Consider the following 12,648-nt stretch of genomic DNA (forward strand, 5'->3'; position numbering starts at 1 on the left):
AAGGTAATCAGTCTAGGCAGAACCTTGTGCTAACATGATTATGATGTTTCTGGTCCTGGAGTAAGCCCTTGTACCTCTGCACAACATTGTCTTGTATTGCGTAGACTCCAATATGTGAGTTAGCTTGTTAAAACCAGCTTGAGGTATCTCTTCATGGCATTACACTATGCCTTGTAAACTGATTCTTTGTATCAAGAGGGGTGAGGAAAAGGACCTACCCTTTAATATTTAAGGAAGTGGATACAGACCATAATCAGGCTGGCATGGATCTTGTGAATGTGTCAATCCACAGAGAAAAAATGGGAAATAAAAAGATTGTTTAAAATGAGCAATTCAAACGTCTTCTGAGACAGATATTTTAATGTTAAAAAAATCTTTCAAGTAATTCAAGGTGCACTCCAATATTTGCTATCAAACGACTTATCCTTATGGATACCCACAGCTCCCAAGAATACAAAAAAAGTATAAAATAAAATAAAACTGTTTACAGCAAATACAAATGTCTGAAAATCTCTCAAAAAACCTGTTTATACAAATAGTTATAAATTCTTTAATATTTTGTACAACTAGAAGGTGCACAGACTGGCATTCAAGCGGTCAATGTAGGCATAAGTCTGTATCAAAAGTTTAAAATTGTTTACTTGGGATAATGGGATAGTTTAAAATGCCATAAATTAAAATAAGTTAGTTCACATTTTTCCAGCACTTATGTACATCAGTTTCTAATGTGCTCTTGAAGCCTGCTTTAACAGTTCCACATCTTTCCGTCGGTTCACATTCCCTCTGGTGCAGCCATATTCTTCCAGTTGTATAGGTATAAATTTTTCGATCTGATCTAGCCCCTGTCCAGCAGGACTGGTAAACAGCTTAGTCCAGAATGGCTTAAAGTTTCCCCTGAACCCCAAGAATGCTATGCTGCCTGCAACAGAACACATTTAGAGTTACAGAAACGTCAGGTGAAAGAGGGAAAATAGGTCAAATCTCACACTCCACTGCATTCTACATACAATTTACAAGCAAAGAAACAAGACAGCCTCACTGGGAAATCCCACAGACATGCATATGGTAGTAGTCTCAACTCTACATTAATGCCCCACCAAAAAGGACCGAGTGTTTTATATTAAAAATTATATTTTTCCCTGACAACTTCCTTTATCATATAATAGTTTGAGATCCTAACTGGATAGACAACTTAAGTGAAAGGTAAAAATACTGACTTCTCATAAGCAATTTGAAAGCAAGCCATATGTAAAAATTAAACAAACCCTTATTTTGAAGATATGCTGGTTTGGCTGTCCCCAGGGACATTAAGGCTTCTGAAACATTAAGGTTTCTTATATCCCCTCTTGTGCTCAGTAAAATTATTGACCTGTACCAGAAAAAGTGAAGATGGAAAAACCAAACATTTACCCAAAGATTTAACACAATTGCAAATATTAATGGTCTACTTCCCATTTAAGCTGGCTTAATAAATCCATTATCCTTGTAGCATTATTGTATATTGAAGTAATTGGGGGGGGGGGGGGGGGGAAAGGAATGAAAAATGACCTATTTAAAAAACCATCCATGAAAAAAATTGACCTTTAATAGTTAACCTTTTGTTTCTTAATAAAAATATCACTGATAATGTTAAAGACTATAGAAAAGTCCTTTCACTAAAAACTAAGATTTTGTGGAAATGTAGTAATATTGTCAATATAGACTGGTAACAATAAAATTATTTATTCTGAAACATCAGAAATTAAAAAACTCTGAAACTGCAGCTTTGCAAAATTTGTTTTTCATTTTTGACAAGCCCATGGTACAGCAAGGCCACCTGCTTAAAAACTGGTTTATTAATCCTTCGCTGCCAGTGTATCATAGAACTAAATCCTTGATTTATTAATGTGATGTCGCAGCTGGCATAGCAAACAAAACTCTGGCTTGCATCTACTGATGTTATCACAAGCAAGACCCAGGAAGTCAACCTCCCACTTTACTTGGCCTTGGTGAGGCCGCAGCTGGAGTACTGCATCCAATTCTGGGCTCCACAATTCAGAAAGGATGTGGAGAAGTTTGAGAGGGTCCAGAGGAGAGCCACACGCATGATCAGAGGACAAGAGAGCATGCCTTATGAGGAAAGCCCAAGAGCCACAGGACTGTTCAGCCTGGAAAAGCACAGGCTCAGGGTTGACTTGATGGCAGCCTATAAAAGTACATAAGGGGTGTGCATCAGGAACTGGGAGAACGTCTGTTCACCAGGGCTCCCCAAGGGAAGACAAGGTCCCAGGGTCACAAACTCCTGGAAGCCTGTTTTAAGCTGGACATAAAAACTTATTTACTGTCTGAGTCCCCAGGGCCTGAAACAGACTCTGGACACTTTCAAGAAACACTTGGATGCCTATCTTAGTTGCTGGGATCATCTGACCCTAGCTGACTTCTTGCCCCTCAGACAGGGGGCTGGACCCATGATCTTGCAAGGTCCCTTCCAGCCCCAATGTCTATGAAATCTATGAAATATTAAAGCATTGTAACTAATGATTTCACACAACTTAGTGTCTTTATTAAACCAAACTTTGTTCTTCCCACCACCTCCTACCACTGCATAATGCATAGTTAATAAAGGAACTTTTGAAAATATAGGTGGGACATATTTTGGGAATTTATTCAAAATGTTTACATTCAAATTGCTTAATTTTTTCAAAGATAGTATAAATATAATAAAGGACAATTGAGCTGCTTTTCCTTACACTTCAGTCTAAAAAATGTTTTTCAAATATTAAATGAGTTATGGCTCGACTACCCAGAGGAAGCACTCCCAGGGGTTCTGCACTGCAATGTAAAGCCCACTATACAGTTTGCAAACAAATGAACAAGTTTACTGTAATATACCTTTGTGGTATTCCAGTTTTTAGATACTCCTCCACACGTTTAATATCTGCTTGAGGAAACAACTTTTTTTCTGCCACTGTGCCACCACAGGCATCAACTACTACAGTGAATACACCAACGTCATTGAAAGGATACCTATTTCCATTGACCTGAAATAAGAGTGGGGAGGGCAGAAGACAATGACAGAGAATGTAAGCTACTGCCTTTTTTTAAACTTCCATTTGTAAACACATTAATATTCTGCTGTACACATTAACTGTCAGAGTCATCAATAGGATTTATACATAGCCAAGTGCATCATCCATAGTATGGTTACACACCATGTGATACTGCATTCCTTTTATCTTACCGTAGCATAATCACACTCAATGTCACTTATCCGTAGTACATCAGATAGTTCCTCAATCTTTTACCAAAGGTTCCTTATCAAAAAGGCAAAAAGGCAAAAAAAGCCTATAAAAATATCCCTTAAAAGTTTGCATTAATTTTCCCATGTTGCAAACAAACACATGATCATATTTTCATGTTCATAGCACTGGCTCTCAATCTCGTCAGACGCATGAAAGTATAAGCTCTTAGCTTTCACTCAAACACCAGAGCAATTTCTTTGTTGCAAAGAACTCAGAAAGACCACAAGCAGTCAGAATGGATTCCTATATAACATTTCTGGCTTTATCCTGAAAATTGTGCGTAGATGTTTGCACACCTGGCAGTGCAGGTACTGCACAGCACTCTTACAAGTTCTCACGGCACCCTGGTTGAGAATCACTGGTCCAGAGTTCAGAAGGTTGTTTACTTTACCAACATGTTTGTATTACGATGCAAGGCAATAATATAACTTAAGATTTAAAACATGAGGTACGGAGGGTACTTGCAAATCTTTAACTCCAGCGCCACGTACAGTTTTCTTTTGGCTCCAGAAAAATGTCAACAAACCACGCGCAGTACAACAATCATTTATCACTGAGTCAAAGTAAACCAAAAAAAAAAAATCAAAGCTTTTCAGTTCTAATTGTAGCTTCAAAAAGATCTTAAAAACAATTTGGAATACATGGTAAAATTAGGTAAATATTCTATCAGTGGAGAAATTATTTCTTATTTTTACTCAATCAATCAAAGTTTAACTAGCATATACATATGATCAAAGTGATTTCATCAGGAACTTGATGAAGATTTTAAATCCTTTCCTGTTCTTATGCTTTTCAGCCAAGGTGTAGAAGGTGCTAGATGTTAGGTTCCAAAAATCCCCATTTAAGTAGATAAGTAAATGTTCCGACTGTCAAAACTACAAACTCCAATTTAATTCACTGGAAGTAGGTTCTGCTTCATACAAGACTGTAGGAATGTGTAGCTAGCCTGATTCAAAGTGCTATGAGATAACTTAAAAGAAGACCAAATGATAACTTACAGAGATAAAGGATTGATGACCACTTCGTAATTCTGCTTTACTCAGTGACTGAATCTGCACAAAGAGGTAGTTTTTGTGAGGATCACTGGTGAATGGCATCTAAAATAAAAAGAAAAAAAAAAGTAAGATACAAATATTCAGATCAGATACTAATTTTTACTAATACATACAGGATTCTTTTATGCTCTGCTCTACACTACACTCTTAAGGAAAGGGATTGTGTTTTGTTGTATATCCATATATTGCTTAGTAGGTAAGTGTTATTGCAACTGAAAACAATGCATGACAAAAGAAAAATCAGAAGCTAATGGAACCAAAATTCTTACAGTATCTCTTACAGACTTGCTTCAGATTTCAACTTCTGAGCCACTTCTCCATATGAAGTAATATAAACTTTAGAGGGAAGAAGCAGGTTAGCAAGATACCAGGATTTTCAACAAAATTCCTATTGATGATACTTTGAATTTTTCCTTGAGTAAAGCCTAGGACAGTCAAATTGACATGGCAACAAATATTTCTAGGATGGTGACACTGTTTGAGGAAAAAAAACCCCTATAATAATCAGAAAGTGGAAAATAAAAGATGAAAAGGTAAAAAGGTAGAGGTAGATTTCATAAGAAAGTACCATAAAAAGAGGACTTCATATACAGCAAAAATCGTTTTTTAAGAGAAAAGAAGAACAGAATCACTGCATTGGGGGTGGGAGGGGACAGTGAAAAAAGTAAAAACAGGAGGGAGCAGTAATGGAAAAGTTATAAAAAAATCTTATTTGTTCAGTTCTGCCTCTAAGCATGACCAAAAGTGGAAGTGCAGCAGGTCTTCTTGAACTGGAAAAAAGATCCCTTTTTTACATTTCAATTAGTTACTACCCTTACCTCTAACCACAGTTGGAGTAAAAAGAAAGGACAGTAGTTGCAGTGAGAAGGAGGGGGAAGGAAGGATGTAAGCTCAACTCCAGATATTTCTTCTAGGAATAAGGAAGGAAAAACTTTGAACAAGAAGGGGCCAAAAAGCAACAATTACTCTAATCTTCAGCAATGGCCAACCTGCACATAAAGCAAATCAAAAAGCAGGAGATAATAGGAACTAATAGCCCCAGGCACCTTAAACCATTTTGCTTTAGTTTACAGGCATCCCGGCCATCTCCTTTCCTCTGGCTATTTCGCATTTCATTGCTATCCCAAAAACAGGGATGGACAGTTGCTTGAAAGCCTCTACATTAGTTGTGTTCCACCTAAAAGATGCAACTTCTGGACCACGTGACATCATTTTAAGGCTAGTTTCCACAGGTGACACAAGAAGCTGTTGCTTTTTGGCTGTGGCCAGATACCTTTTCCCCACCCCTTTTCTATATATGTTAATTCCAGAGTGGCTCCAAAGCAATGTTGAAGTTTCAACAGTTCAAGAGAAAACTTTTTTTCTTATTGGTCTAAAGGACAAGCTTCTGCCACCCATTCCTTGCCCCAGTGATTCTTTGGATTTTCCACTGAAATATACATCCTCCCCCCCCTTTTAAAATCAGTTATTACAAGAAAAAAGGTAAAATCCAGTGGCTGAACATACAATTTGATCAGACCAGCAATTTCACTCTTTTATATACCTCTTGGTTATGAATGCATATCTCTTTAAAAAAAAGGAAAGAAAAAAAGATTCCTAATTCTGCAACTGTGAATATGTATTTAGAAGGTGCACTGTTTTATATTTTACAAGCTTCTAAAGCATATGCCTTAAAAATAAAATAGAGCAACATGAAAATAAAAGTTATTTTGTACTCCAGAACTCATTTATTATGTCATTACCTAAGGGCACATCCAGACCAGCATGCACATGTGGTTTGCAGTGCCTCAAAGCTGTTTGGGGTGCTGAAAACCATATGTGGCACATGAACATCTGTTTGCAGCGCTGCTAATTTGCAGTGAAGCGCTAAAATTTAACACCAGTAAATCCCAGTGCAGTGTTAAATTTTAAACACCAGTAAATCCCAGTGTCAAAAAAAAAAAGCTGCCACTGAAAAATAAAGCAGCATGGTGCAAGCGGCAACAGCCAGCAGAAACAGAGCCTGGCAGGCCAATGCCACACACTGATTCAGCTGGTCAGAGCCTAGCCAGCAGCCAGTGTTGCTGCTGCCCTGGGAGGCCCCCTGAACTCCAGGTAAGGCTGCTGGGGCTAGTCCCCCTCACACCCCCACCCAGATCACTTTGCCACGTGCCAGAGTGCACATACAGGTGCAGACCCCTGGGACTAAAAGCAAGAGAACAAATATGTGCCACTGCCATTTGTCCCATGGGAAACACACACCTCTACACATGCATACTCATCTGGACATGAGTTAAGTGTCTGATATTTTTAGTAGTTTAAAAAATAACTTTTTTCTGGAAGAGGATCATTGTCTATTTGGGAACTGTATGTGGGACTGACAGGATGTTCTGAGTCAACAGCTGCAGCAAACTGCAGCTGAATAAAGTCCATCAGCAGAGCTGTAGAGAAAGGTCCCTGGGAAGAGGTACGCTGCTCCGTGTCCAGCCGCTGGGGGTACACTGACCCAAAAAGGTTGAAAACCCCTGCTCTAATGCACCAGAGGACATGAAAAATAGTGCCTCATCTTCCTGGGATACTTTTATGAACTGGAATACTTCCTCATTTAATTGCTTTCCCCCAGGAACAGGGTACAAAGGCCATCTCAAAATCTGACTCTTACTTGCAACAATTCATGGCAACTCTAGACAATGAGCGAGTTTGATGCTGACACAGGTCACAAAGCCAGACACTTAGCCTGACAGGGGCTGGTCAAGGGCACTGCCAAGGCTTAGGCGGTAAGGTATACCTCATGGCTGTTTTACAAGAAACCTGAAAGCTCAAGAGACCATGCTAGGATATTCCAGCTAAAGTCCCTAAAGAAACCAAGCACACTTGAAGTAGTGACTCCCTGCCCTTTCTCCCTTGGGAAGTGAAGGTTCAGTGAACTGTGCAGAGGGACATTACGTGAGCCTCCCACAGGCATACTGCACTGAATGCATGAATTAGTCTCTAAAAACAGTGGCTGAGCAGGACAAACACCTTTTGAACTCTCCATGGGACCCAGCAGAGACTCAGGAATAACTTGAAGCAAGCAGCCTTAACTAATCTACAAGAAGAGAAACTAACTAGCTTGCTGACACAAGAGCTGATTCTGTTTAGCAGAAGAGTGAGAGGAGGGAAGGGGAGAAACAGCATGCTCCTCTATATAGCGGGAACAGATCATGTCAGCTCAGTTCAAGTGTGCTCCTGGACACAGCAGCAGACATTGCATTATGTGGTTCTTTAGCTCAACTCAAGAAATGCCTTAAACCAGCAGGGAATGCACAGAGGTTGTTAAAGACCACCCTTAATTCACAGGTCAGAAACACGACAGAGGGCCCATTTGATTGCATGTGAAGAGACTTTCTTATCAAAATGCATATTATATGGTACATGACAGCAAACTTTCCAGTTTGCCTGCTTCTCTCTTTCACTAGAGAACCAGTTTTCATTTAAATGCCTTATATTTAAGCAATCTTATCTACCTGTTCACAAACCATGTTTAAATATTTTTGTCTTTTTTATTTTTTTTTTTTTACCTGATTTGTGCCACAGTTTTTGCATGGTATAGTAATTTTGCCTGGCATTGGCTTTATAACAGCTGGTGCTTCATAGTACTTTGGATAAGCTTTTGTCATGCAGTTGCTGATCTCTTTTGACCAAAGTGTGGCTTGAATCTTGATTCTTTCACATCCCTGAGATGAACAATAACTATGACCCTCCCGATTATATTTGGCTTGAAGATATAAGAACAGTAATCTAGACAAGAAAAAAAATACATGTGACTGGATAGTTGATGGGATGGATATTTACATAAAAAACTTTCTTTAGGACTTTTAATAAAGTGAACACAAAAAAAAAATCTCACTTTTTCAGAAGTCAGAAACAAATACTTCTGTTTCCTAAGTCTATAGAACTACAAAATGTTCTCTCACAATCATTACTGCAGTAGGGAAACCTTTAACGATATACAGTAAAACTACTTACAATCATAATGATTGCTCAATTATTATTTTTGACACAACTCAGAAGAAACCAAGTCATTGAAAAGAGTAATTTTTATACCATACATCTTAAATAAAGGTTCAAAAGTAGATTGATCATTTGGAAAATAACATAATCGGCCATCAGTAGACAAAATGGCTGCACAAGCAGCAAGCAAATTTTAGAAAAGAGATTTATTTCCTTTACTACTGTGATTATTGTGCAAAAAGCATAATAACTGCATCATACCTGGGGGAAACATAACGCTGGTAATGACTACTATCACTTCAATAGATGCTTATCATGCCTGGATAGTGAAAAAAGACCTAAATATCCAAAGGAAAAAACTGTGCTCATCTGTTTATCTAAACTAGTACACTCACTAATCAGATTTTAAAAAATCCTAAATCTCAATCCTAATACTTTGAGTGGAATCAAAATGAGATTATGCAAACAAACAAACAAACCAACCCATGCTAAATGAGGCCTTGTTACAGCTCAGGTATAACATTTTAAAAGTGGCTAAGTGATTTAGGAGGCTAATGACCATTTTTTAAGATTTATTCAACCTTAAATCCAAAAGCCACTTTTGAAAATAGGACCTAGGAGTTCCTGGAGAATTTTGCTCCCTTCCCCATAGTCATAAACACAGGGTTGAGTTCCTTTTGGACAAAGCAAGAATTTTCTTGAACTCTAATATTTATATTTAATAGACAAGTTATGGGCTGAAAGGTACCAACAGTGTGGTATTTGAGATACCACAGTTTCCGCCTATACTTGGAATAGGAAATAACTGTGGTAACTACAGCATCCGTTGGGAAATGCTGACTTGAAGACGACTGCAGTTGTAATTACAAGTAACTTAAGTACTCTTCCAAACATTCATTGGTGCCCTACAATTTCTATCCCACAGGAACCTTCCTCATAAGCAGATGTCTCAACACTACCAGACTAACAACTGTACAATTAAACATTGACAAAAATGTCCTGATTTTTTTATTCATCTATTTTAAAAATTACCCTGTGCTGTTGTCAAAATAAAACTTTTTCTCTGATCGATGCTTCTTCAGTTCTGATATGGAAGATACAGCAGCATATTCTCCAATACTATAGAATCCAGATGCCCTTTGGAAGACATCAAACGTGACTTGAAAGGTTGTACCTGATGGATAACAAAGACCAACCCGGATCCATTCATTCCTGAAAACATAGGAAAACAAAATTGTTACAGCTCATTCATTTGAATGAACTCTATGATGTTATGGTTCAGACTGTAAATAGGTTTAGAGATGCCGTAGTTACCTTTTAACAGATAATACAACAGGAAAAAATGAAAATGTAGCAAATCTAATCATCAAATAGATGGCTTGCAACACTTGTGAAAAATGACAACACCCATTATATCCCTCTGATAAAAGTTGTCACTTTTCCACTTTGAGATATTTTATTCTATTTGGATGCCTCTTAAATGCCACCACATCAAACCATTTAAGATTTTACTCTGCACAGCTTCATAAAGTAATAAAACAACAATGAAAGTCTTCAAGACTTTTCTCCTGCAGACCAGTTCATGTGTGACTTCATACAACTTTTGTTTGGTCTCCAGTTTATGCTACTGCTGTTAATGCATCTTATTTCATATAAAAGTCAAGTTCTTTTCTTAAGCATGCATACTAATTCTGCCAGAGATTAGGTGAAAGCTGATATGAATTGAGGGTGACATACTTGTTAAAGTTAATGAGGTAAAGAAAAGTGGTTTGTGGAGCCTGTCCGTTCCAATGTATTGTATAGCCCTTCTGAAGCATCACTACTGGCTGGTACTGTTGAAAGGCAGCTCGCTGGTTAATGCCTCGAAGTGCCATGGGGCTGGTTGGGTATTCATCACGTACAATGGTCATAGTAAGATTCTGTGGGTTCCATGTCTGGATGTACACCTTAAAATATTATCCAGAAGGAAGAAAGGCTCAAATATTATCAGAGACAAAAACATATACTGATGGGGGGAGGGGGAAGAGGAGTTCATAAAGAGTATGAGCAAAACTACTACCAACCACAAGATAGAACCAAGTTAGGCACTGTGTGCAGATGACAGACATGACATGGTCTGGGAAAACTTATAATTTTAGTAGACAACACGGAAAGAAAGATGCATTTTTCCTCTTTTTTTTTTTTAAAAACAGACACGAGAGAGAGCATGGTCAAACGACCTATATAAGATCTCACACAGTTTGTGGCAGAATTAGGAAATAATCCCAGCAGATATGGGGTTGACAACCTACTGCCATTTGAACCAGCGTGTAGATGGGAGGCTTCGGTGGCATTTGGCAGTGGTTACTGTGCCAGCATGGAAAAGGACAAGCTGATGGGCTCTCTCTCCATCACCCTGCTAGGGAGAAGCAGCAGCAGCAACTGGGTCCTTATCCTGCCTGCCTGCCTGGCTCTTACCCAAACTGGGTAACTCTGCTCCTAAAAAGGTTACTGAACACTGCAGTAGATGAGCTGGTGTTCAGGAAGCTCTTTTTCACATCTTAATGATAAGCTGACAAAACCCAAAATCCCAAAATATAAGAACATTCCCAGATTTATTTGCTATCGATATTAATAAATAAATTCACTACACAACGATTTTCTTTTGCTTGAAAACTTTTTATATCCTAAATCCCTATTGCCCCAGTCTCTAAATAGAGAGATTGAATGTAAACTTAAGAGGATCAGTGTAAATTAACTTAAAAAAACCCCATAGAAATCAATTCCACAGTTTTAACAGGCTTTTTCATTAGGTCTTTTGACAACAGGTTAAACATAGAATACACAAAAATATGCAATAGTTCCAACCTGTGCATACGTCCCACTGCAGATCACTCCATTCCATTTCGTAACATTGATGCACTTTGGATGTCTGATCAAGTAATTATCCATTCTGCCAACATACGTGTCTTTATATTCAGTCACAGAACCATCTAAATCATGGAATATTGAGTTCTTGTCCCCATCCAACTCACCATCTTCAAACCAAGGACCAGGTTTTCCAAAGAAGACTTTCAAAGAAACCTGACAATAAAGGGGAAGTGAAACATTTCAATTCAGTTTCCTAAAACCAAATTTAAGTCACTGTACTACATTTACAATCAAGTGAAACCAATAAATATTTCCATGCTGAAACCAAGTTGCAAATTTGGGAAATTATGAGCAGAACAAAAACTTTCTAACAAATACAATGTAATCTTGCAAAAACAGTCTGTAGTGGACATGTTTTTTTTTCAACAAATAAATTATCAAAAAGTTTGCAAGTATAACTAGGGTTGAACTACTTTCTGAATTTGCATTACTGCTTTTATTACTGGAAATTCATGACTTCAAGTGACCCAGGGGGATAAAGGAACTCTACTGAATATAAAATACACATTTGCAGTGACTTGGTTTTGAGCTCAGAGAGCATCAAATCCAAACTAAAACCCTATCTACTCACAGCCTAATTCCTGCCTAAGATGCAGCCACATCAAAGGCTTCACTCATAAGACTGATGGCCTAAGCTGAAAATAAGAGTTGCAGTTCTCAGCCTCAACAGAGGCTCGTGATTTTACGAAGTTCAGATACCTTAGGCCTCATGTTTCCTTCAAAGAACTTCTGGATGGAAAAGACTTAAATCATCCTGTCAATTTACCTATCGGTACAGTGCATTTACAGAGATTTCATCAAATTCAGTGTTACAGCACACTACATATAGAGCTTCTGTGTTTGTAGAAATGGCTGTATAAGCTAAGATGTTATTCACTGAAGACTGATATAGTGCTCCATTCTAAAACTTTTTAGCTGAGATCTTTTCTTCTTTGAAACATGGGATTGTAACTTTAAATAAAGAGGGCAGCAGGCCAAGAGCACAGGCTGGCCATTAGGCAAAGGGAAAAACTCTGTGTGTGCCTGGGGAGCCACATGATCAAACAGGATGGAGCTTACAGACATATAATGTAGGCCATGAGGAAAGACAGGCAGTCTGGCTTTACATACTGCAGGGAGTGGAGATCTAGGGAGAGAGGAGTGAAAGAGTCAGGCTGGGAAACACCAATAAGAGCTGGGAGGTGAGAGCCCCAAGGGAAATAGGTAGACCTTGAAGGTTGGCATAAACCCTGAGTGGGGAAGAGTCTTTGTTGAAAGCACTGTGTTTAAGTTGATCCCAGAGGACTGGGTTGTGGCTTTGGTGGTAGCATGGAAGACAATAGGGCATCTCATACAGAGCTCTGTAGAGGTCTGGGACTATAAGGGGGCTCAGCAACATGAGAACAACCTTGCTCGGGTCAGGAACCAAGGGAGATGAAGAGCCCAAAAGG

At 38.5% G+C, this 12,648-nt stretch overlaps 1 protein-coding gene across 1 annotated transcript in view; it reads right to left on the reverse strand.

Annotated features, from left to right (window-relative positions):
- Positions 1–342: 342 nt before the first annotated feature.
- TMEM2 (transmembrane protein 2) overlaps positions 343–12,648 on the reverse strand; it is an 81,967-nt gene continuing 69,661 nt past the window's right edge. The window contains exons 17-24 of the mRNA XM_019555165.1: positions 11,156–11,371; positions 10,046–10,254; positions 9,341–9,520; positions 7,876–8,095; positions 4,280–4,378; positions 2,872–3,020; positions 1,266–1,369; positions 343–919 (exon numbers count right to left, since the gene is read on the reverse strand). Coding sequence (XP_019410710.1) covers positions 723–919; positions 1,266–1,369; positions 2,872–3,020; positions 4,280–4,378; positions 7,876–8,095; positions 9,341–9,520; positions 10,046–10,254; positions 11,156–11,371 — 1,374 coding nt within the window. The 3' untranslated portion in view covers positions 343–722. The remainder of the gene's footprint in view (positions 920–1,265; positions 1,370–2,871; positions 3,021–4,279; positions 4,379–7,875; positions 8,096–9,340; positions 9,521–10,045; positions 10,255–11,155; positions 11,372–12,648) is intronic.

This window comes from Crocodylus porosus, unplaced genomic scaffold (assembly GCF_001723895.1).
Source record: "Crocodylus porosus isolate Cpor-Errol unplaced genomic scaffold, CroPor_comp1, whole genome shotgun sequence".
Classification (NCBI taxonomy): domain Eukaryota; kingdom Metazoa; phylum Chordata; order Crocodylia; family Crocodylidae; genus Crocodylus; species Crocodylus porosus.